Consider the following 26,544-nt stretch of genomic DNA (forward strand, 5'->3'; position numbering starts at 1 on the left):
CCAGGCACTGGCATATGTGTAACCTCCACCCTCCTCAGCCCAAAATCTGGCTGATCAGGCTTGACTGTTATCACCAGGAGATCATCGGGGTGGAGCCTGCCACACTATCATTCTGCCACTCCCACTGCTACTACCTGCCACCTAGCTGTTCCAGAGTACACACGTGATCACCTGCAGCTGGACTCCGAAGATGATTTGGCGGGAATGGGCCCCTCCCCCTCCCTTATACTCCCCCTTCTTTATAACCCTGTGTTTCCGAATAGTAAAATTGAGCTTTGATCAGAATCTCTTGACTTAGCTCCATCTTTCTCGAGCCGCCTAGATTCCCTCTTTTCTTCCAGATTCCAAGATGCCTTCCAGGCTCGAACCCGGAAAGGTGAGCCGCTGGCCGGCCCCAACAGGCATAGCCTCACAAGAGATAGCTATATCAGGGTCCTGTCAGCAAAATCTTGCTGGCATATGCAATAATGTCTGGGTTTGGAGGTTATTGATGGGATGGATCCCCAGGTGGGGCAGTCTCTGCATGGTCCTTCCATTCGTCTCAGCTCTGAACTTTTTCTCTGTAACTCCTTCCATGGGTATTTTGTTCCCCATTCTAAGAAGGAATGAAATATCCACACTTTGGTCTTCCTTCTTCTTGAGTTTCATGTGTTTTGTAAATTGTATCTTGGGTAGTCTAAGTTTCTGAGCTAATATCCGCTTATCAGTGAGTGCATATCATTTGTGTTCTTTTGTGATTGGGTTATCTCACTCGGGATGATATCGCCAGATCCATCTATTTAACTAAGAATTTCATAAATTCATTGATTTTAATTGCTGAGTAGTATTCCATTGTGTAAATGTACCACATTTTCTGTATCCATTCCTCTGTTGAGGGACATCTGGGTTCTTTCCAGCTTCTGGCTATTATAAATAAGGCTGCTATGAACATAGTGGAGCATGTGTCCTTATTACAAGTTGGAACATCTTCTGGGTATATGCCCAGGAGAGGTATTGCTGGATCTTCTGGTAGTACTATGTCCAATTTTCTGAGGAACCACCAGACTGATTTCCAGAGTGGTTGTACCAGCTTGCAATCCCACCAGCAGTGAAGGAGTGTACCTCTTTCTCTACATCCTTGCCAGCATCTGCTGTCACCTGAATTTTTCATCTTAGCCATTCTGACTGGTGTGAGGTGGAATCTTAGGGTTGTTTTGATTTGCATTTCCCTGATGATTAAGGATGTTGAACATTTTTTCAGGTGCGTCTCAGCCTTTCGGTATACCTCAGTTGAGAATTCTTTGTTTAGTTCTGTATCCCACTTTTTAATAGGGTTATTTGATAACCCAATACACACACACACACACACACACACACACACACACACACACACACACACATATAGGATACTAGTCCCCTATCTGATTTAGGATTGGTAAAGATCCTTTCCAAATCTGTTGGTGGCCTTTTTTGTCTTATTGACAGTGTTTTTTGCCTTCCAGAAGCTTTGCAATTTTATAAGGTCCCATTTGTCAATTCTCAATCTTACAGCACAAGCCATTGCTGTTCTGTTCAGAAATTTTTCCCCTGTGCCCATATCTTTGAGGCTTTTCCCCACTTTCTCCTCTATAAGTTTCAGTGTCTCTGGTTTTATTTCGAATTCCTTGATCCACTTAGACTTGAGCTTTGTACAAGGAGATAAGAATGGATCAATTCGCATTCGACTACATGATAACCGCCAGTTGTGCCAGTACCATTTGTTGAAAATGCTGTCTTTTTTCCACTGGATGCTTTCAGCTCCCTTGTCAAAGATCAAGTAACCATAGGTGTGTGGGTTCATTTCTGGGTCCTCAATTCTATTCCATTAATCTGCCTGTCTGTCGCTGTACCAGTACCATGCAGTTTTTAACACAATTGCTCTGTAGTACAGCTTGAGGTCAAGCATGGTGATTCCACTAGAGGTTCTTTTATTGTTGAGAATAGTTTTTGCTATCCTAGGTGTTTTGTTATTCCAGATGAATTTGCAAATTGCCCTTTCTAATTCGTTGAAGAATTGAATTGGAATTTTGATGAGGATTCCATTTAATCTGTAGATTGCTTTCGGCAAAATGGCCATTTTGATCTTGTTAATCCTGCCAATCCATGAGTATGGGAGACCTTTCCATCTTCTGAGATCTTCTTTGATTTCTTTCTTCAGAAACTTGAAGCTCTTACCATACGGATCTTTCACTTCCTTAGTTAGAGTCACACCAAGGTATTTTATATTATTTGTGACTATTTTGAAGGGTGTTGCTTCCCTAATTTCTTTCTCAGCCTGTTTATCCGTTGTGTAGAGAAAGGACACTGATTTGTTTGAGTTAATTTTGTACCCAGCTACTTCACTGAAGTCGTTTATCAGGTTTAGAAGTTCTCTGGTGAAATTTTCAGAGAAAATTTTATATATACTTATATATACAATCATATCATCTTCAAGTAGTGATATTTTGACTTCTTCCTTTCTAATTTGCATGCCTTTGATCTCCTTTTGTTGTCTAATTGCTCTGACTAGGATTTCAAGTACTATATTGAGTAGATAGGAAAAGAGTGGGCAGCCTCGTCTATTCCCTGATTTTAGTAGGATTGCTTCCAGCTTCTCTCCATTTAGTTTGATGTTGGCATGGGTTTGCTGTATATTGCTTTTATTATGTTTAGGTCTGGGCCTTGAATTCCTGATCTTTCCAAGACTTTTATCATGGAGGAGTGTTGGATTGTGTCAAATGCTTTTTTGATATTAAGCCATCCCTGCATCCCTGGGATGAAGTCTACTTGGTCATGATGGATGATCATTATGATGTTTTCTTGGATTCTGTTTGAGAGAATTTTATTGAGTATTTTTGCATTGATACTCATAAGGGAAATTCTTCTGAAGTTCTCTTTCTTTGTTGGGTCTTTGTGTGGTGTAGGTATCAGAGTAATTGTGACTTCATAGAATGAATTGGGTAGAGTACCTTCTGTTTTTATTTTGCGGAATAGTTTGAGGAGTATTGGAATTAGTCTTCTTTGAAGGTCTGATAGAACTCTGCACTAAACTCATCTGGTCCTGAGCATCTTTTGGCTGGGAGACTGTTAATGACTGTTTCTATTTCTTTAGGGGAAATGGGACTGTTTAGATCCTTAATCTGATCCTTCTTTAACTTTGGTACCTGGTATCTGTCTAGAAAATTTTCCATTTCACCCAGGTTTTCCAGTTTTGATGAGTATAGCCTTTTGTAGTAGGATCTGATGACTTTTTTGGATTACCTCAGATTCTGTTGTTATGTCTCCCTTTTCATTTCTGATTTTGTTAATTAGGATACTGTTTCTATGCCCTCTAGTTATCTAGGGTTTGTCTATCTTGTTGATTTTCTCAAAGAACCAGCTCTTAGCTTGGTTAATTCTTTGTATAGTTCTTTTTGTTTCTATTTGGTTGATTTCAGCCATGAGTTTGATTATTCCCTGCCTCCTACTCCTCTTGGGTGAATTTGCTTCCTTTTGTTCTAGAGTTTTATAGGTGCTGTCAAGCTGCTAGTGTGTGCTCTCTTCAGATTCTTTTTGGAGGCACTCAAAGCTATGAGTTTTCCTCTTAGTACTGCTTTCATTGTGTCCCATAAGTTTGGATATGTTGTGGCTTCATTTTCATTAAACTCTAAAAAGTCTTTAATTTCTTTATTTCTTCCTTGACCAAGTTATCATTGAGCAGAGTGTTGTTCAGCTTCCATGTGTATGTGGGCTTTCTATTATTTATGTTGTTATTGAAGATTGGCCTTAGTCCATTGTGATCTGAATAGATGCATTGGGTCATTTCAATATGTTTATATCTGTTGAGGCCTATTTTGTGACTGATTATATGGTCAGTTTTAGAGAAGGTACCATTAGGTGCTGAGAAGAAGGTATATCCTTTTGTTTTAGGATAAAATATTCTATCGATATCAGCTAAATCCATTTGTTTCATAACTTCTATTAGTTTCACTGTGTCTCTGTCTAGTTTCTTTTTTCCAAGATCTGTCCATTGATGAGAGTGGAGTATTGAAGTCTCCCACTATTATTGTGTGTGGTGCAATGTGTGTTTTGAGCTTTACTAAAAATCTCTTTATGAATGTGGATGCCCTTGCATTTGGAGCATAGATGTTCAGAATTGAGAGTTCATCTTAGTAAATTTTACCTCTAAAGTGCATGAAATGTCCCTCTTATCTTTTTTGATAACTTTAGGATGAAAGTCGATTTTATTCGATATTAGTATGGCTACTCCAGCTTGTTTCTTGGGACCATTTGCTTGGAAAATATTTTTCCAGCCTTTTACTCTGATGTAGTGTCAGTCTTTTTCACTGAGGTGAGTTTCCTGTATGCAGCAAAATGTTTGGTCCTATTTATGTAACCAGTCTGTTAGTTTGTGTCTTTTTATTGGGGAATTGAGTCCATTGATATTAAGAGGTATTAATGAAAAGTCGTTGTTGCTTCCTATTACTTTTGTTGTTAGAGTTAGAATTTTGTTCATGTAGTTATCTTCTTTTCTTAGGTTTGTTGAAAGACTACTTTCTTGCTTTTTCTAGAGCATAGTTTCCCTCCTTGTGTTGGAGTTTTCCTTTTGTTATCCTTTGAAAGGCTGGATTTGTGGAAAGATATTGTGTAAATTTGGTCTTGTCATGTTATACCTTGGTTTCTCCATCTAGGTTAATTTAGAGTTTTGCTGGGTATAGTAGTCTGGACTGGCATTTGTGCTCTATTAGGGTCTGTATGACATCTGCCCAGGATCTTCTGGCTTTCATAGTCTCTGGGGAGAAGTCAGGTGTAATTCTGATAGGGGCTGCCTTTATATGTTACTTGATCTTTTTCCCTTACTTCTTTTAATATTCTTTCTTTGTTTTTCTATTTGGTGTTTTGATTATTTTGTGACGGGAGGAATTTCTTTTCTGGTCCAAACTATTTGGAGTTAGGTAGGCTTCTTGTATGTTCATGGGCATCTCTTTCTTTAGGTTGGGGAAGGTTTCATCTATAATTTTGTTGAAGATATTTACTGGCCCTTTACGTTGGAAATCTTCCTTCTCATCTATACTTATTATCCTTAGGTTTGGTCTTCTCATTGTTTCCTGGATGTTTTGGGTTATTTTCTTTTTGCATTTTGCATTTTCTTTGATTGTTATGTCAATGTTTTCTAAGGAATTTTCTGCACTTGAGATTCTCTCTTCTATCTCTTGTGTTTTGTTTTTGATCCTTGCATCTATGGCTCCTGACTTCTTTCCTAGGTTTTCTATTTCCAGAGTTTTCTCCCTTTGTGATTTCTTTATTGTTTCTACTTCCATTTTTAGATCCTGGATGGTTTTGTTCAATTCTCTCACCTGTTTGGATGTGTTCTCCTGTATTTCTTTAAGGGGGTTATTTATGCCCTTCTTATAGTCCTCCATCATCATCATGAAATGGTGTATCCAGGACTTGCTATGGTGGGAGAGTTTGGTTCTGATGATGCCAGGTTACCTTGGTTTCTGTTGCTTCTGTTCTTATGATTACTCCCACCATCTGATTATCTCAAGTGCTCCCTGACCTCAATATATCTGATTGGTGCCTGTCCTTTCTGTAAACTCAGTTGAGTCAGAACTTCTCAGAGTCCAACTTTCTTTGTGATCCTGTGATTCTGGAATCCTGTGATGCTGAGATTCTGTGTGTGTCAGAGTTCTTGGCAGTTAAACTTCCTCTGAGACCCTGAGATCCTGGTGTGACCAAGCTTCTGGGACCCTAGGATCCTGGGATCCTAAGATCCTGAGCTTGTTATAGCACCTGGAAGTGATACCTCCTCTGGGGACTGTAGTGCTCTCTGCTGAGTTCTAAACTGAGGTAGAACTGCACTGACTAGAAGGAACCTGACCCACTGATCAGGCGGGGTTCCTGTGTCTTTGCTCCAGCTGTCCCTAGGCACCCTTGGTTCTGTTGGAACAGATGTTGTGTTCCACTCACCAGTGATACTATGGACATGCTAGGGCACTTGTGTGGTGGAGAGTCCTCTGGAGACTGGGACTGTCCACCAATTTCGGTCCTAAGGTCCCATTCAATTTTCAAATTACTCTAGCTACAACTTAAATGCATATTGAATAGATATGGAGGGAGTGGAGAACCTTGCCTCATTCCTGCTTTTACTGAAATTTCTTTGAGTTTCTCTCCATTTAATTTGATGTTGGCTATGGGCTTGATGTAAATCACCTGTATTATATTTAGCTTTATCCAGTGTATCTCTATTCTTTCCAAGACCTTCATCATTAAGATGTGTTGAATTTTGTCAAAGGACTTTTTGGTGTCTAATGAGATGATTATGTAGTTTTATTTTAAGTACTATGCCTATACATTACACTTCTTGACTTTTTTTAATATATGGAACCGTCCCTTCATGTCTGGGAGGAACCCTACTTGGTCATGTTGTATAACATTTTTGATGTGTTCTTAGATTGGCTTTGAACAAACTTTATTGATTATTTTTGCATCTATTCTGATATGGGTTATTTGTAATTGTCTTTCTTCATTGAATCTTTGTGTAGTTAGGGTATCAGGATTACCATGGCCTCATAAAAATAATTTTGGAAAATTTCCTCTATTTCTATTGTTGTGGAATAATTAAGGATTATTGGCCTTAACTGTACTCTGAAAGTCTATTTTCATTCCGGAGTGAGTTGTTTAGATTCCCTGTGATTTTATGATCTTAGCTGTTTCTATCATTTTGAAACTCTGTTGTATTCCATGGTGGTCTGAAAGGATGCAATTCATTATTTCAATTTTCTTATGTCTGATTAGAGTGGCTTTGTTACCAAGTATGTAGTCAATTTGGAAGAAAGTTCCATTAGAATTGAGAAGAAGGTATATTCTTTTGTTTTTGAGTGAAAGGTTCTGCGGATATCTGTTAGGTCCATTTGGTTTATAATGTTTGTCAGTGATATACATTGTGATGGTTTGTATATTCTTGCACCAGGGAGTGGCACCATTTGGAGGTGTGGCCTTGTTGAAATAGGTGTGACCTGGTTGGAGTAGGTGTGTCACTGTGGGTGTGGGCTTAATACTCTCACTCTAGTTGCCTGGAAGTCAGTCTTCCACTAGCAGCCTTTGGATGAAGACATAGAACTCTCAACTCTGCCTGTGCCATGCCTGCCTGGATACTGCCATGCTTACACCTTGATGATAATGGACTGAACCTCTGAACCTGTAAGGCAGCCCCAATTAAATGTTGTTTTTTATAAGACTTGCCTTGATCATAGTGTCTGTTCACAGCAGTAAAACCCTAACTAAGACGTGTGTGTGTGTGTGTGTGTGTGTGTGTGCATTAGCTTTTTTTCTGGATAATCTGTCCATTGGTGATACTGAACTCGCTAACAAGTAATATGTTAAGGCCAATGTGGGATTAAGCTTGGTAATGTTTCTCTTACAGACATGGGTCCTTGAATTTGTGTTGCAGATGATAAGAATTGAAACATCATCTTTGTGTATTTTTCCTTTGATGAGTTTGAAGTATTCTTCCATGTTTGGTTTGTTTTTTTATTAATTTGGGTTAGAATGCTATTTTGTTACAAGTTAGAATAGCTACACCAGCTTCAATCTGAGGCCCACTTGCCTGGGAAATTTCTTTTATACACCTTTATTCTGAGGTGATAGCTATCTATGATGTTGAGGTATTTCCTGTAGGTAGCAGGATGGTCTTTTTTCTTTGCATCCATTTAGTTAGTCTATGTCTTTTTATTGAAAATTTAGTCTATGCCTATTGATTGAGGAATTTATTGTAATCCTAAGGCGTTTTACTATTATGTGACAAGGAGACAGTGGTATTAACTTACTTACTCCATGGGAAGTGGTTCTATTTGGATGTATGGCCTAATTTGTGGTCTAGTCTTGCTAGAGGAATCATGACATGGTGGAGGTGGGGCTTTGGTGTCTCATACATACAGTCAGATCTGATCACTGTGTTCTAGAGCTCTTTTTTGCTGCCTCTGGAAGACATTCACTATCTGCTTCCTGCAGATAAAGATGTAGAACTCTTGGATCTGCAAGTGCCATGTCTGCCTACACATTATCATGCTTCCTGCCATGATAATAATGGACTGATTTTCTGAGATTATAAGCCAGCCCCAATTAAATGTTTTCTAAGACTTGCCTTGGTCAGGTTGTCCCTCCACACAAATGAAACTCTAAGACAGAACTTGGTACGAGCGACTTGGTTCTTTTCTGTGATAGGCCTCACCATGTTTTGGTTTGGAGGAATATGAATTTGGGGACTGTGGATTTGGAAAGCAGTGGAGTGCTTTAGGATGGGCTTACTGGGCAATGCTAGTAAGAATATGGAAGACTTTGGCGCTGATGGTGACTTGAACTGTGGGTGCCTAGCTCAAGAGGTTTCAAAGGCAAAGAATATTAGTGTGTGGCCTCGATAGTTCTCTCTGTCTCTCTTTCTCTGTCTCTGTCTCTTTCTCTGTCTCTGTCTCCTTCTTTGTGTGTGTCTATGTGTGTGTGTGTGTGTGTGTCTGTATCTGTGTGTGTGTGTATCTGTGTGTGTCTGTGTGATATGTGGTGACAAATGTGGATGCTTTGTGTCCTTTTCTGAATACTCTGCTACTAGTCCCCTGACAGGTATATCTCCCCTTCTCCAGCATCTGAAAACTCACTGATTGCAACTTGCAATTAACCAGAGGGTTTACCACACTGAGAGTGTGCTGGTAAATATTTGCTGACTTGACAGAAGCTATGATAATCTGGGTAGAGGGAACCTTAATTAAAATGATCTTTATAAGATAAGCCTTTAGATAAGTCTATGAAGTATTACAAAGATTGATGATTATTTGCGAAGTCTTTACATCACTGGAAAAGTGAACCTTGCTTGTTTAGCAAGGAAACTGAGATAGCCCTTGGTGAGCTGGAGGAGAGGGTAGAGCCTGAAAGCACATGTAGATGAGTTTAAAAACAGAAAAAAGTAACCACCACAGAGGTGTGAGGATAGACAAAAGACACATTTCAGTAAAGTAAGGAAAAAACTTCCCAATATACACCAGTAGAAATTAATTTTATGGAGAGGAATGAAGGAAGTATGTGGATGTATTATGAAGTCATGCGGTGATGTTCAGTGATCAACTACTATGAAGTCACCATTTGTTATATAATCTGCTGGCCAAGGTCAGTATGTCTTCCAAGAAGGTATGAAACTATCCGCACATTTTATGTACCTCCCTGTGAGGTATCCAGTAATGACGGGACCTGTAATGTATCTGGGGAATTTGTACAGGATCAGGATGGTAGACATTAGGAGTATTAAGAACTGCTATAGCAAGAGGTGTATTTCAATAGATTTTTGCTTATCACTGATGAAAGGATCTATCTTTCAAAATGAAAACTGGCAGTTGTTTAACCATATATGAATGTATATATATATATACATATATATGAATATTCCTTTTAAATATCATTATTTTTTCTAAACGTGAAACCTTGGTTTTACTTCTTGTTATTGTTCTTGTTCCAGACAGGGTTTCTCTGTATAGCACTGACATACCTGAAATTCACTCTATAAACTGGCTCTCCAGTAACTAAGAGATACAACTCTCTGACCCCTAACTAACAGAATTGAGTGTATGTAGCACCATGAGCAGCATAATTTTTTAATTATATATTTTATTTTACTTGTGTATCTGTCTCTGTCTGTCTGTCTCTCTGTGGGCCTATCTATTCTATAATAGATTCCTGATGATGTTTGAGCCTGATAATGTCAAAATAGGGTATTTGATCCTCTAGAACTGCTATTATATGTTCTTGAGAGCCACCATATGCATATTAGAAAACAAACTCATCTTCTATAAAACATTAATTACTTTTGGGGGAGGTTCGAGACAGGGTTTCTCTGTGTAGCCTTGGTTGTCCTGGAACTCACTTTGTAGACCAGGCTGGCCTCGAACTCAGAGATCTGCCTGCCTCTGCCTCCCAAGTGCTGGGACTAAAGGCGTGTGCCACCACGCCCGGCCATTAATTACTTTTAACTACTGAACAATCTCTTTAGCCTGTAAGCACAGATATTCAAGTGATTTCGCTAAACATGACACATACTAGGGATTGTTCCCAAGAGAGAAAATTAAATGATCAAGATGTAAAAAAATTATAGTAGGCAATATATTTAAAATGGTGAACATGGCCTAAACAAACATATTAGTCCTGAGACTCTAGCTCCAGTAGACATTTCCATAACTATGCCTGGGTCCCTAATAGTGTGCTGAATGAGCCTCCTCTTTGATCAAATCTTCAGGTTGTGACTATACCACGGTAGCTACTCCCCCTATTGAATTACACAGGCAAAATGCAAAGAAATGGAGACAGTAGAAGAGTCGTGACTCTATGCTGTATCCTCAAGGATGAGCGCATCTCCTATGAATGACTACTCTCTTAGGTAGGTTTGCATGTAGCAGATACAAATATACATGTACACACATACACACAAGTAGCACAATGTACTTAAGGTTATGACTGACTAGCTTACAGATAAATTCAACTCAGCCTAGGGTTATAGCATTTGGCTTTGGCAATTACTGGAACACAACCACTAATCTACTCTTGTAACTGCCGTCATGGCTACCTTCCCAGTGCTCTACCCCAGATATTTGCTGTTTCTCCTGGCCACAGGCTCATGGTCCATCTGTCCCAGGGCATCTTCATCCTCTTTCCCCATTTCTCCTTGTCCTGGTCTCTCTTTCTTCTCTCTCTTCTCCACCCCCTACCAGGTAACTCAATACCCGCCCTCCACAAATCCCTCCAGTAATTGGCTGTAGCCAATTTGATTTATCCCATAGTTTTAAATCAAGGATGAAGGTTTGTGCCACAGAACCATGTAAATATGAGAAGTCAGCTGTAGTACTAGATCTTGGATACAGAATTTAGCATTACAATACATAGCAACAGACCAGATCTCAACACATAACATATATTGGAAAACTAGCTATGCTCAGAAATACTAACTTTTGTGGTTTCTGTCAATGCCCTTCACTGCAGCATTCAGGAGGAGGACAGACCAGTCATGACACTTGCCAATCAAGTACAGGTACATGTATTGTTCCTTGACTCTAATTTTTCTAATTTGAGGAAGCCGTTCTGCATTCCTGGATAAACATACTCACTGGAAAAGAAGAATTAAATATGGACTCGGCACAGTATCTTCTTTGAAACAGCTTCTTTTTGAATCATTAGGATTCAGGGAAGTAGGAAGTCTTTTCTGTAACAGGGTTTGTAACTTTGACTCAACCATGAACTGCACAAGAATAAACCTTCCCAAGAAGAGACATGAATTCTCAATACTCTATGTTTCCAGTGTAACTCCTTTAATACAGTGATCTCATTAGACAGTATTATGAATATTTCTGATATCTTTGTATTCAAGAAGAAAATATCTCAGTGTTCTGTTTAGGAGAAGTGAGGGAAATTCAAGACAGATAACACTAATGTTCAAATATTGTCAAATATGACCGATGACAGGATCAGTGCAGAGACAGAAAAATCAATAAGGAACATCAAACCTAAGGCAGGGGGAAATCCTATAGTGCACAGTGGATTAAGAGTTAGTACACACGCCGGGCGTGGTGGCGCACACCTTTAATCCCAGCTCTCCGGAGGCAGAGGCAGGCAGATTTCTGATTTCGAGGCCAGCCTGGTCTACAGAGTGAGTTCCAGGACAGCCAGAGAAACCCTATACAGAGAAACCCTGCCTCGAAAAAAAAGAGTTAGTACACACATCATTGTGATCCCAGTAACTCTGTCCCGCCCCTTGGGAGACATACAGAAGAGAAAAACCAGTGGAGTGCTCAGAAAACATCTGCTGGTGACTAGCTTTGATTTCTAATTCTTCTATCTTAAGCGACTAGGATGGTTTCAATAGAATCGTAAAGAGATAATGCTCACTCCTACATTAACTTCCTGCTTCCACATTCTTAAATAAAGCAGATCATGAAAGCATGAATTTTCCATTTGTTAATAAGATTCTATAGTAGGTCGGAGTTTTTAAATCAAAATGTTTTATCAGAGATAACATGGAAACCTGATAGGCGGGATTAATGTGAAAGGTTCAGCTCACAGGCAAACATTTCGTGCCGTGACCAAGGACTGTAAAAGAGCCCAAATTCCCTGTGCATGTCCATGTGCACCTGCTCTCAGTGGACTGTAATCCAGGCAGTGTACAAAACCTCTTCAGTGGGTTCCCGGAAGTCCTTCCAATTGATTTGTGGGAAATGTAGTCCCGGCCCCTGTGACGGCATCAGAAAGTGCTGTCAGCATCAAATTTCCATATTCTTTCGTCAAAGGTCGCTTCTCAAATTTGTGCAGTTGTCCTGTTGAGCGCTGCATTTGGATTTCTGACATGGAGGTTGGTGCAGGGAACAGCACCATCTTGCAGATATGAGGGACTGTGCAGGGTGGCGGGTAGGGCACGGAGAGTGCCGGCTTGGGCTTGTTGTGAGACAGGAAGCTGCTGACCTGGAGATGCTGTGCTGACCTAGGCTGGGTCACTGTCCCTGGGCACAGGTTTGATGAGGAGAACGTTAGAAACTACAGGATGGCAAGGGCAGGCAGGGTCTGCACACTGCCTGTGCCTGCGATGCTGACCAGAGCTCAAGCATGTTTAAAGGGAAACGTGCTCGGCCTAGTTGACCCATTCTCACTGGCTGTAGTCAGATTCTCTGGACATACAGAACACGGGGACATCTACCGCCCCCTATACGTCATGTCCTGGAGACTACTCCTTGTTTGAGTTCACACAGCTTTCTAAAGTTCCTAGTGTCCAGGGACAGAGAGTCCTGTGACGGTGATTGTTGTGTGGGGTGTTAATTACTTTTCCTTTGGAATGAATTGTTAGATTTATGGATGCCTTGGTTAGAGTGGGAATTTCTAATAGACATCTCAGTGACATGATTCCTCACAATACATGGCTGTATAGCCACAGAATAATCTTGTAATTGGTAACATCCCGTGTTTGCACAATCTATGTAATTATGGATTTTACACAGATTAAAAATGACTAGACAGTAATACCTCAACGGTTCTGAGTATGTTTGTGTTCTGAGTATGTGTTCTGTCCAGTATTTGGACTTCTTTTCAGATGTGAGAGATAGATGACTTGGTGTGATGAGAGAAAGATCGCTGGGAGGAGCTGGAAAGTCTGAAAGGGAAGGAGGAAATATCTCTGCTCATCTGCCAGGCTCTGTACATTGTTCTCTTTAATCTGGCAGGATCTGGATATTGTCTCATCATGTGATTTTCTTATGTATGTTCCTATTATTGGCAGTGTTCGAACTCTCTTAAATTTTCCCTGTCCCTCAATGTGACTTTCAGGTTTACTGATGCACCCTTAATAGTTTTAGGAAGAAGTCTTCAAATTTTTCAACTGTATTAGAAAGGCTGCAAGATAAATTTCAAAACCTGTGGCATACTTGGGAACTTATGATTTGCATATAGTAGGTTCCTGTTCATGCAAAATGCATAGTTGTCCTTTTGAAGAGTTAAGAGAATAGTTTAGTCCAGAGCCATTTTTGTAGCCATGATCTGAGAACACAGGTTTAATTAATCCAAATTCCATGCTCCAACATGAAATCTATTTCATGGTTTTACAGAACAAAGAATGTCATTAACCTAAGAAAGCTTAAAATACATTGGTGTAAGTCTGATAGAGGTATGTATATGTACCTTGAGATATGGGAGATATTCTATTCACCTAAGATACCATCTGCTGAGATTTTAGCTTTTGGGTTGATAGAATCTCATGTTCTGCCTAGTCAGTGGATTCTGAGAGGTTTTTATCTATTAACAAGCTGTGTGGTCCACTACATAGTGAGGCAAGGACTGTCCCTGAAGGGAAAATCAGCCCAAGACAGCTAACCCTGAACCTGCAGAATTCCAGGCTCTGCCCCTCAGTGAACTTCCACGTGGGCCATCAGTCTCTGCACACACAGACTCCTTACAAGAGTTTTGCATTCACAACATACACACAGGTTTTCTTTGTGTGTTTGTTTTTTCAGGGTTTCTTCTCCACATCCCCTCCTCCATCTCAGGCGATCTTGCTTATACTGTCCTCAGTCAAACCAAGCTTTAGTGAGCTGGAGATAAACAAGATAAACAAGATTGAGGGACACTGGATCCAGCTAACCAACAGAAACAGGACCCAAATGATTAGATTCAGAAATGAACAGGGAGATTTTACAACAGATACCAAAAACTTCAGACTATCATAAAGGGATATTTTGAAAATCTGTCCAGTGTAATTGGAAAATCTAAAAGACATCACTCATATCTACTTGTTGTAGACAACTTTGTACTGGCTAGTTTTGTCTCAACTTGACACAGGCTGGAGTTATCACAGAGAAAGGAGCTTCAGTTGGGGAAATGCCTCCACGAGATCCAGCTGTAAGGCATTTTCTCAATTAGTGATCGTGGGCAGGGGGGGGGTCCCTTTGTGGGTGGTGCCATCTCTACATCAAGCTGGTAGTCTTGGTTCTATAAGAGAGCAGGCTGAGCAAGCCAGGGGAAGAAAACCAGTAAAGTAGCATCCCTCCATGGCCTCTGCATCAGCTCCTGCTTTCTGACCTGCTTGAGTTCCAGTCCTGACATCCTTTGGTGATCAACAGCACTGTGGAAGTGTAAGCTGAATAAACCCTTTCCTCCCCAACTGCTTCTTGGTCATGATGTTTGTGCAGGAATAGAAACCCTGACTAAGTTGGATTCATTTCTTGATTCATTCTTCTGGCCTGTATCTCGTGAAAGGAGAACTCTGGGTGGGCATCACTTATTTTGGTATGTGAGTGTTCATTGTCAGTATGTCCCACATTTTCAGTGTTGTTCGTGTTCTCAGTGGCCCTTTGTGGTTTTGTAATTGTGGCTTCTGATTCTTTTTCATGGTTTCTTGGCTATGCTCATCTCTCTTGTCAGCCTAAAATGGTGGTTTCTGTATTTTCTTTATGTTTGATTTGTAAGATACAACTTTGTAATGCTCTTTATTATGTTTTTCTGTCTTTTTCAGTCGCTGCAGATAGTTGTGCAGTGTGCAGTGTCTTAAGTTGGATATCATTGTCTTTTAGGAGTTGGAATGATTACTCCAGGCTCTTCTGACTTTCAAAGTTACATAGAGGAATTGCCTGATATCCTAATAAATGTATTCTTTCACTTGCAGATTTCAGTATGACAGGAGGAATTTATTTTCTGATCTTGTCCAATTAAATATTATGTGTGCTTTTTATATTATTATGGGTGTACCTTTCCTTACTTTAGGGATTTCTTTTACAGCCTTCTTGAGATCATATCTGTATAGTGGTAATTTAGTTAACCTGCTCTGGATTTGACAATAACAGACACACACACACAGGCACACGTGCATGTTCAGGATCGTTAATTTTGATATTCCTTGGCTAGCTCAATGGTTGAGTACTTCTAATCTTCCCTGCGCCTAGCATATATTTCCCTCTGGAGTTTCTGGTTTAACACCTTGTAATTCTATGTTTTATCTTTGCTGTTCTATTACCTTCTGGCAGCTGGCCCCATAGGGCTGCTTGCTCCTTCCACCTACATTTTGGGTGGTTTTTCTTCCATAGCTCCTGAATCTGAGCCCTCTGCCTCTGAGTCATGAAGAATCTGCTCTCTCTCTCTCTCTCTCTCTCTCTCTCTCTCTCTCTCTCTCTCTCTCTCTCTCTCTCTCTCCCCTCTCTCTCTCTCTCTCTCTCCCTCTCATCTGTCCCAAGCCCAGGAATCCTAAAAGTTCCACCTCTCGCTGCCCTGCCAGCTATTTGCTGCTGCCATCTTAATTTATCAATTAGAACCAACGGGAGGGCAAGGTCATTATTGTCTCCGGAGCCTACAGTTGTGTAAGCTGTTTTGGGAGCCAAAATTAACACTAGAATACAAGCAGCATGAGGCCAAATCCACTTCTTCTATGAAACTTCCTGGTCTTTTCACCTTGTCTAACATTTCCTGCATGTTTCCTTCCCACAGATTTTTTTGTTCATTTATTTCATATGCTCTGCTTATTTTATCTAGAACATCCATTTTATTTGTAAATACTTACACGCTATCTTCTGCCAATTTATTCTATTTTTCTATTTTAATTCTATTTATTCTATTTTAAGTTTTTCTGTTAAGTTTTCTGTTAGGATTACTGGGATAGATTTTGGATCATTGCTAGCAGAATCCTCTTCAGTGTTTCTCTTTATTGAATTCCAGTTTCAAATCCTGCATTGTGTTGTCATTTCCATCCTTCTAAAGCTTTTGGCTTCTTGAGCATCACAGAAGCATTTATTCTCCTGAAGGTCGCTGTCTGCTATGGCACTGAGATGCTTCTTTGTGCCGTTTTGAAATGTTTGTAGTCTTTGATGAAGGTTATGACTACTCCTAAAGTCTGTGTCCTAGTGCTCATCTAAGCCATGTGTAATGGCAAGTATTTCTATCAAGTATGGTGGTGGGATTAAATGCCAGCATGATCTTTTATATTGGTTATTTTTATATGAGATCTGGCCTTATGGTTTTCAGGAGAAAATGCAGGCATAACCTAGCAGTTACTGTACCTGCAGAAAACTTAAATGTTGTTTGTTTGTTTGTTTTGTGTGTTTGACAATATAGCAGCTTCCTTTATCCTATTATATTCCTTAAACCCAAATTCATTAGTTTTCTTAATATTCTCCTCTTCTATGATTTTAAGGTCATCTTAAAGTGGTTGAATGTGAACTCCATTCATTTGAATGAACCTTAATTAAATCATAAAAGTAAAATAATCAGGGAATTGTGGTACATGTAGTTAATTTTGGACACTATTCAGTGCCCTACAAGGATGCAATATGGTTATTTTTGACAATATAGATGATGTTAGATTTGGGAGCTCAGTCCAAAGAGAAGAAAATTAGGAAAGCGGCTGAGAATAAGAGATAGGGCTGTTTGTTAGTACACATAGAGAGGGGCACCAACTCACTTGGAAGTATGAGATGGGGGATTGAGTGAGGGGAGAAACCTGGCTTGGACCTTTTAGAGCAACAGGTGAGGGGCTTGGGAATGAGGAAGTTGATGCAGCTCTAGGAGCCCCCTGCAGGTCTGCAGTCTCCCCTTCCTGGTGTTGTCTGCTTAGGCAAAATAGATTGTCTTGAGAGATAAGAGGTCCCCAAAAATCTATTCCTGGATTGTAGCAGACAAGTAACGTTTAGGCAGGTCAGCTGTATTCACATAGGAATCCTGTGTTTAAAAGCAAGAAATCTAACCAACTCAGTCAGATGTTGAATCTAAAGTTGTAAATCATGTGAGAGATACAATTTTTATTCCAGTAATCTCATGACTAGGAAACCTTGAGGAATATAGATCAATAGTTATTCGTCTTAATTTAGATAAGATGATGGAATGCTAGAGTCCTGATGTTGTCCTGAATCCAAGGGATTTAAGATCTCAAATGGCAAAGTGTGGAATGGATGGACCAGGGACTGAAAATAAAGAAAAGGCTTAAAGAAGACAAAAGCAGTAGCTGGGAACAGGATATTTTGTATAAACAGTTGACACAAAGTCAATTTAAAAGCACAGCATGCAATATTGTACTGGTAGATTAAAAAAAAAAAAGTCCAAGTTCACCAGAGACCTAAATCATACGATGTGGGCAATGAGAGCACTGGGTACCTCAGAAACAGCAGCCTTAGGGCAGATATCCCCAGTCGCAAGAGAAGTGTGGGATCCCCTTTAACTGCCTCAATGACTCCTTCATGGCACTGTATCCTCTGTCAGATTTTCCTGGAGAAGTCCATGGCTGGATGAAGACAGCGCACTAAAGTTCCCTTTGTCCTTTCATGGGGCCTCTGAAAGTGTTGATTTGGTATAAGTTCCCACTTGACTGAACTTACTGGTTAATTTTCTCATTATACTGTGTTTAGTGTAATTTGTTTCCATTTATCTATGAATTCATTTATTGTTCTACCCATTGGGTGCTCAAACTCCTGACCCTTTGTGCATTGTATATGTTCTGTCTGTACATGTTCAAGAAGCCAGCCCTTTGCAAGTACATCGTAGAATATATGTGTATCTCCATTGTATTTGACATTTGTGATTGTGCATATTTGGGTTGAGAAGTACTTGCACCATCACCATGGCTCTCTACTGTGAAGCATATACATGGTGTGTGCTGTATTACAATACAATTATAGGACACTAAAGCTCCATTTTTTCCAAGATCTAACTATTTGTTTATTTTTAAAATTTTTTCATAGTGACATTAAAAAAACTGTGCATTTTATTAAAATCTGGGAATGAAACAGTGCCACAGTGTGGTTTCTGCACAGAGTTTTGTAAAACTCTACAGAGTAGATGTTATTGGGGATATGAAGTAATTCATTGGGAAACATAAGGGCAGAAAAGAAAATGCAAGTTGTCCATATTGGTCATCTCTGAACTGGGAAGAGATGTGTGAAAGATGTTTCTGACATACCAGGAGAAATAAAGCCTTTAGGGCTTCTATATACTCTACATACAGGAACTAATAAGAAAATATAGATGGAGTTGGTAAGTCAGTTGTTGGGCAAAGGCATTTGTAAATCTCTATAAATTTCCTAAGCCATCAGAGAAAATTGAATCCTGTTTGGAAGGAAGAGAAAGGACCTGCTTTATTTTAGAATTTCCTTGGCATCTAGCATAGTGCCTGGCTATTAGTTGTTCAGTAAATGTCTTATACAAAGCAAAAAGGGCTCATTTTTGTTTTCTAGACATGCCATACCAAAACAACAGGCCATCTGGCTTAAAATAATCAAAAGACGCTATCTCCCAGTTTTTCAGGCTAGAAGTTTATGCGCCAGCTGCTGTCAGGACCAGACTTGCATTGAAGCCCTCAGATGAGAACTTTACCTTCATTGTTGTCCATTTTTGGCTTCTGGTAGCCCCAGGTGTTTTTTGACTACTGATATCGTTACTCCAATCTCTGCTTGCATCATCAAATGACCATCTGCCTTCTGGGTCTCCCCATCTGCACAGCATTTCTCCTCTTAGGAGCTCTGTCTTATCATATTTCAGAGGTTCGGGTCCATTATCATCAAGGTGGGAGCATGGCAGTATCCAGGCAGGCATGGCACAAGCAGAGCTGAGAGTTCTACATCTTCATCCAAAGGCTGCTAGTGGAAGACTGACTTCTATTTGTTTATTTTTATTGTGCTAGCTAAAGTATTGTGCACTCAAAACAAATTATGCTCTTGTGAATGTAGAAACTGTTACTTTAGGAAATACTCTGTAAGATCAGGCTTTGTTCCAGCCTGTAGAGCAATTTCCTAGTGACTGATGGAGCATGACACATACTGATATGCAAGATGGAACTCTGAGCTGCTAGCCCTTTATTCTATAAAGAAGCAGACTCAGCAAGCCATTTATAGGAAGCCTATGAGCTGAACCACTCCGTTATCTCTAATCATCTCCTGCCTCCAGGTCCCTGTCCTGCTTAAATCCCTGCCCTGACCTCCTTCAATAATGAACTGTGCTCTGGAAGTGTAAGCCTAATAAACCCTCTCCTTGACAATCTGATTTTTGCTTATGGAGTTTCATGGCAGGAATAGAAGCTCTACCTAAGTCATTTATGCATTGGTATTTTCTTACCTTTCATGTCTAAGAGATTACCTGATCCTCTCTACCTGGAGTTATAGACAGTTGGGAGCAGCCATGTGGCATCTAGGAATCAAACCCCATGTCCTTTGTAAGAATAGCCAGTGCTCTTGACTACTGGGCCATCTGTCTCACCCCCACACACTGGTTTTAGTTTCCCTTGTCCTCCATTTTATGGTTCTTACATGCATTACACCATAGGAGTTTTTGGGATCTTCTGTGATCCACTTCCCTTAGAGATGCGCCTTGTGTTGCAAACATTACCATGTCAAGAGTATTTTTGGAGTCTTCCTTACTATATCAGAACTGCTTCCAGCTCTCCTCTCACTTAGGGTCACCGTTCAATTTACATGCAGAAGTACATGATGCCTCTTTGTATTTGTTATTATTTTTTTTTAAAGATTTATTTATTTATTATATGTAAGTACACTGTAGCTGTCTTCAGACACTCCAGAAGAGGGCATCAGATTTCGTTATGGATGGTTGTGAGCCACCATGTGGTTGCTGGGATTTGAACTCCAGACCTTCGGAAGAGCAGGCGGCGCTCTTAACCACTGAGCCATCTCGCCAGCCCCTGTATTTGTTATTATTAATGGTTAGAAGTAGCATAATGTGTAAGTTAATTGGGGTTATATCTATCCCAGTATAGTTTCCAACTGAATGAGATTCAGACTCTGATTAATTTATTTGGCTTTTGTTCAATTACTGGGGGATTTCTCATAATCTACTTTTCTAAAGCTAGACTGGCTACTTCCCAGTTCGTGCTCCCTAAATTCTTGATGTTTAATTTTTTAAATAATTTTTGCCCCATCAATCTGTCTGGGGTAGGGGTGGTGGCATTTCACTTGGGCATTACTGCTGATCTATCATGACTACCCTTCCCCTCCCTACATCTCTTTCTCCTTGTGGACATTACTTGCAATCCCCAGTCATCGAACTCCTGCCTACCTCTAACCTCCCCATAATTGTCAGTTGCTAGTTAACCAGTATTTTTAATTGGGTAGCCAGTTTTACATGAAAAATTGCTGGTGAACTCATGGTAATTCACTTGTTTGGGGGCAGACAGATATTGGGGTATAGAATTTAGCATTTGAATACGTGAAAGCACTGAACAATACCAAACAGTAACATTTTGACATTTACTCTTTTAATTTAATTTTATTTTATTCTACAGAATATGCTGTCATTCTGGGATGTGGTAATATATTTCTCTGCAGAGGAGAGGGAATACCTGGGTCCTCCTCAGTGGAAATTGTACAGGGATGTGATGCTGGAGAATTACAACAACCTTGTCTTTCTAGGTGAGGATAACTTCCATGATGAATTTTTAATTTACTGTCAGTATGAAACTTGTTCCCTTTGTACAGTATCTCATGGGAACTTCTACATCCATCAGTAAGGTTCATAGGGCTACTTTTACGGAAATTTTAAATTATTCATATAGCTTTGAACTCTTTCTTCTTGTATTCATACCACCCCTCCCCCCAAATATATAGTTTGTCTTAAAATATAAGTGGTACACCTTAAAGAGAACGTCACAAACTAAAGTTGTAAACATTCTCCTTGTAACTGAGGGGTGTGACATTCAGGACCTGCAGTTTCCAAGTTCCTCCTTAGCATTCTGATGTGGCCATCAGAAAACACGTAACAAGTAGTCCTCTATTCCCCTTTATTGTGTCTTCTCATTCCTTACACACAGTCCTGGAGGGACATTTTACTTCCCATGTAACCACAGTAACAATGTTGTTCCGTTTTTCCACAAACAGGTCTTGCTTCCTCTAAGCCATACCTGGTCAGATTTCTGGAGCAAATACAAGAGCCTCTAGATGTGAAGAGTCAAGTGGCCATCTCTATGTACTCAGGTATATGAGAAGGGGGGTGTCAGAGAACAAAGTGGGAAATTCTAGGATCTAACATAAATACATTGAGATACAATATGCTGGTATAAATCATCTTTTTTTTCTTACTTATTCACTTGACATCTGGATCACTGCCTCCTTCCTGGTCACCCCTTCCCACAATTCTTCTTTGTCTGCCATCCTTTTCTGCTCTATGTGGGTGGGAACTTGCTGTGTGTCCACCCAACCCCCAACCCCAGCACTTCAACACTCTGTAATGCTAGGTGCTTCCTCTCCCACTGAGTCCAGTCATGGCAGGCCAGCTAGTAGAATATCTTTCACATACAGGCAACAGGTTTTCAGTTAGCCTCCTTTCCAATTGCTCAGGACCCACATAATGATCAAGCTACACATCTGCTACATATGAGCGGGGAGAACCATGTCTAGCCCATGTTTGTGCTTAGTAGAAGTCCAGCATATTCTTCAGCATAACCACTGGCTGATCAGCTTTTATTGACAAGTTAGAGCACATATGGGGAACAGTGTTTACACAAACTTAAGATGGGAGATTTGTAGAATCCACTACATTGCCATGTCTGGATGGCACAAACATATGGGGCCAGAGAGATCAATCATTTTAATAATGCATGGATAATCTTTACAAAATGCACAAAATCATTATACCTAAAGATGTACATAAAACTTTTTTTCTTGAATCTTTATTTAATGTTATTAAAGGAATTCTTCTTCACTGTTCAAAACTTCTAAAAATAAACTCTATACTTAGACTTTAGATATACTATTATATACATATACAATATATAAGCATTATTTATTCAGATGTTTTCTAAATTAGATTAATTTATACTTAGTTTTTAAGTACTCAAGAAATTTTAGTATCTCTTTAAGGAGCTGATTTGCATTGCATAATGCCATTATGGGTTTTCTTAGTGAATATTATGCTTTCCTACATGTTTGATTTTGCTTACTATTCTATTTCTTCCTTGTTCTATGTTGTCATAGTCTTCTTTCTTCAAGGGAGTCTACATGATTTTCACTTATTCTGTGTTTTAAATTGTAGTTCACTGAATACAGGTATAGAAAATTGAATGTAGCTTATCATTAATACAGACAAATGCAAGTAGGAGTAAATGTTTGTTTGTTTTTTAAACTATCAGTACAGATATACAGATTTTGGATCTGTTTTCATTAATTTCTCAACTCTTACTCATAGGGGGAAATAGCTCTACATGCAAAGAAGTTTCTGAGAGGGAAAAAGTACTTGGAAATCAGCAGATAATTCATTTAGGTTTGAAGCCATATAGTTGTGAAGAGGTTGGCAAGTCCTTTTGTTTTTCATCATTACTTTCTGAACACAAAAGAATCCATACAGGAGAAAAACCCTACAAGTATGAAACATGTAGCAAGGCCTTCCATGTTCCATCAAAACTTTCTCAACACAAGATAATTCGCACAGGAGAAAAACCCTACAACTGTGAAGTATGTGCCAAGGCCTTCAAATATCCATCAAGACTTTCAAAACATAAGATAATTCATAAAGGTGAGAAGCCATACAAATGTAAAGTATGTGGAAAGGCCTTCTTCTCTCCATCATCTATTTGTCAACACGAGAGAATTCATACAGGAGAGTTACCCTGCAAGTGTGATGTATGTGGCAAGGCTTTCCAATATCCATCATTACTTTCAAAACACAAGATAATTCATACAGAACAAAAACCCTACAAGTGTGAAGTATGTGGAAATTTCCTCCGCTCTCGATCATCACTTCATGAACACAAGAGAATGCATGCAGGAGAGAAACCCTACAAGTGTGAAGTATGTGGCAAGGCCTTTGAATATCCATCAAGACTTTCAAAACATAAGAATATTCATACAGGAGAGACACCATACAAGTGTAAAGTATGTGGAAAGGCTTTCCGCTCTCCATCATCACTTCGTGTACACAAGGGAATTCATAGAGAAGACAAACCCTACAAGTGTGAAGTATGTGGCAAGGCCTTCCGTTATTCATCAGTACTTTCAGACCATAAGAATATTCATACAGGAGAGACACCATACAAGTGTAAAGTGTGTGGAAAGGCCTTTCGCTCTCCATCATCACTTCGTGTACACAAGGGAACTCACAGAGGAGGAAAACCCTACAAGTGTGAAGTATGTGGCAAGGCCTTCCATTATCCATCAATACTTTCCAACCATAAGAATATACATACAGGAGAGACACCATACAAGTGTAAAGTATGTGGAAAGGCCTTCCACTCTCCATCATCACTTATTCTACACAAGGGAACTCATAGAGAAGACAAACCCTATAAGTGTGAAGTGTGTGGCAAGGCCTTCCGTTATCCATCAATACTTTCCAACCATAAGAAAATTCATAGAGAACAAAAACCCTCCAAGTGTAAAGTAGGTAGAAAGGTCTTCTGGTCTCCATCATCACTTCCTGAGCAGAAAAGAATTCATACAAGAGAGAAACCCTACAACTGTGAAATATGTGGCAAGGCCTTCAAATATCCATCAAGACTTTTAAAACATAAGATAATTCATACAAGAGAGAAACAATACAAGTGTAAAGTGTGTGGAAATGCCTTCTGCACTCCATCTTCACTTTGGCAACACAAGAGAATTCATACAGGAGAGTTACCCTGCAAGTGTGATGTATGTGGCAAGACCTTCCGCTTTCCATCATTACTTTTAAAACACAAGATAAGTCATACAGACCAAAAACCCTACAAGTGTAAAATATGTGGAAATTTCCTTCGCTCTCAATCATCACTTCATGAACACAAGAGAATGCATGCAGGGGAGAAACCCTACAAGTGTGAAATATGTGGCAAGGCCTTTGAATATCCATCAAGACTTTCAAAACATAATAACATACATACAGGAGAGACACCATACAAGTGTAAAGTGTGTGGAAAGGCTTTCCGCTCTCCATCATCACTTCGTGTACACAAGGGAATTCATAGAGAAGATAAACCCTTCAAGTGTGAAGTATGTGGCAAGGCCTTCCGTTATTCATCAGTACTTTCTGACCATAAGAATATTCATACAGGAGAGACACCATACAAGTGTAAAGTGTGTGGAAAGGCCTTCCGCACTACATCATCACTTCATATACACAAGGGAATACATAGAGAAGACAACCCCTAAAAGTGTGAAATATGTGGCATGGCCTTACAAAATCCATCAGTACTTTCAGACCATAAGAAAATTCATACAAGAGAGAAACCTTAAAAGTGTGAAGTATGTGGCAGACTTTCCAGTATTCACCATTACTTTCTAAACACAAGATGATTCATACAGAAGAGACTCCCTACAAGTGTGAAGTATGTGGCAAGGTCTTTACTTATCAAAATGCTAAACAAATTTAGGGATCATCAAAGAATTCATTCTGGAAAGAAACCATACAAATGTAAAAAATGTGGCAAATACTTTTGAATTTCATGGCATGGTCTGAACACAGAATAATTCTTATTGGAGATAAACACTACGCAAGTGGAGAATGTGGCAAACACTGTATTACCGGTCTTTGGGTCTTAAGCAACATCAAAGAATTCATCTATGAGAGAAACCACACAGTGTGAAGAATGTGCTAAGGTCTTTTGGACTTACAGAAACCTTGGGGAAAACCTCATAATTCATACTAGACTGAAATGTCACAAGTATGAAAAATATTGCAAACCCTTTAATGAGCATTCTTATATTTCTGAAAACAAGGTAGCTTGAACTAGAGTGAAATAGTACAAATGTTAAAATGTTCAAAAAAATCTTAACTTCTTCAAACCTAAAAATTGTCAAAAGCTTCATGCTGAACCGAAGCCCTATAAGTTTTGGGAATGTGGTAAAGGCTTTGGAATCATTCATAAAATCATGCCAAAATTGGAGCTCTCAGACTGTGTGTTTGTCCTTCTGGATTTGGGGCTGATTCTTTCTTACTGTCTTTTTGTTTCTTCTGTTTTAGAATTGAAACCCTTGTTCTATACCAGTATGTAAAAAGAAGTCACTTGTTCTTATGTTGTAGAAGCTCACAGTCAAGAGATTTCCTTGAGTCTCATTTGACACATGGGCTGTGGTCTTTCATAGTGTTGTAATTGTTTAATCCTTTGTGGACCTTTCAAGTTGTAGGCTGTTTGACTTCTGAGGTGGGGCTAAGGTTGGGGAAAGGGAAGGAATGTTATGATTTAAAACTTTGTGGCTAGAGCTAGCATGTTGACTTTGGAAACAAACTGAATTTCCTATAACCCCCACATGCATGTTAGTATTCCCAGTACTCACAAAGTAGAAGTAATTACCTCTGAAGGTTTTCCTCTGACCTCCATGAATAGGCTCCCACACAAACATAAATTTGTGTGCCCAGAAATAAATAAACATAATTATGCTTTTGAGTGACTTTGCATTTTATGTGGCCAAGCATCAAAAAGTAATGCTTATATCTCAATTGTTAGAAATCATTTGAGTTGCAAACCTCCTGTTGATTTGTAGGACTTATCTTAATTAGTTTAATTGATTTCAGAAGGTCACTTAATTTCATTTGGAAGTATCTGTTTGACTGAGATGCTGCAGTATCAGATAATACCCTTAGATCAACTATTTATCCATCTCCTGCTTCCTCACTGTGGAAGAAATATGACCAGCTGCTTATGTTCCTGTTGTTTTAACTTTCTCACCATGTGTTGTGGTTGGAATAAGAATTGCCCCAAGGGCTCATAGAATAGATTTGAATGCTTAGTCATCAGGTAATAACAGTGCTGGAAAAGGATTAAGAAGTGTGGCATCATTGGTGTAAGTGTGTCAATGGGGGTCATATTTGAGATTTCAAAGGTTCAGACCCAGTGTCCCCCTCTTTTCCTGACTATGGGTCAGTATGGATAATTCTCAGCTACTTCTCAAGCTCCATGTCTACCTACATGCCAATGAGCTCCCTAGCTTGCTCACCACAATAATAATGGACAAACCTCTGAAACTGTTTACAAGTCCCGATTAAATGTTTTCTTTTATAAGAGTTGTCCTGGTTTGGTGTCTCTTTGTAGCAATAGAACACTGAGTAAGACTCCATGGTTGTGATGGATTGTATGTGCTCTGCCCAGGTACTGGCACT

General features: G+C 39.5%; 1 protein-coding gene across 5 annotated transcripts; it reads left to right on the plus strand.

Annotated features, from left to right (window-relative positions):
• The first annotated feature begins 5,702 nt into the window (after window positions 1-5,702).
• On the plus strand, window positions 5,703-26,448 carry Zfp759 (zinc finger protein 759). Of its 5 annotated transcripts, none has more exons than XM_030247273.1 (6): window positions 5,703-5,826; window positions 10,256-10,396; window positions 10,996-11,044; window positions 20,762-20,888; window positions 21,354-21,449; window positions 22,660-26,448. In XM_030247273.1, the coding sequence occupies exons 2-6, from the start codon at window positions 10,362-10,364 to the stop codon at window positions 24,594-24,596; spliced, it is 2,244 nt and encodes a 747-aa protein (XP_030103133.1). In that variant the 5' UTR covers window positions 5,703-5,826; window positions 10,256-10,361; the 3' UTR covers window positions 24,597-26,448. The 5 variants fall into 5 exon arrangements, with proteins under 5 accessions (XP_030103133.1, XP_030103134.1, XP_030103132.1 ...); XM_030247272.1 differs by lacking the exon at window positions 5,703-5,826 and adding an exon at window positions 9,063-9,135; XM_006517253.4 differs by lacking the exon at window positions 5,703-5,826 and adding an exon at window positions 9,175-9,196.
• The last annotated feature ends 96 nt before the right edge of the window (window positions 26,449-26,544 follow it).

This window comes from Mus musculus, chromosome 13 (assembly GCF_000001635.26).
Source record: "Mus musculus strain C57BL/6J chromosome 13, GRCm38.p6 C57BL/6J".
Lineage (NCBI taxonomy): Eukaryota > Metazoa > Chordata > Mammalia > Rodentia > Muridae > Mus > Mus musculus.

Excerpts from the sequence above, each read along its gene's own strand:
- Zfp759 (XM_030247273.1), top strand. The coding sequence starts at position 10,362 with ATGAGCGCATCTCCTATGAATGACTACTCTCTTAG. Across the intron at positions 11,045-20,761 it reads CACTTGCCAATCAAGTACAG|AATATGCTGTCATTCTGGGA; the intron begins GTACATGTATTG and ends TTTATTCTACAG. Across the intron at positions 20,889-21,353 it reads CAACAACCTTGTCTTTCTAG|GTCTTGCTTCCTCTAAGCCA; the intron begins GTGAGGATAACT and ends TTCCACAAACAG.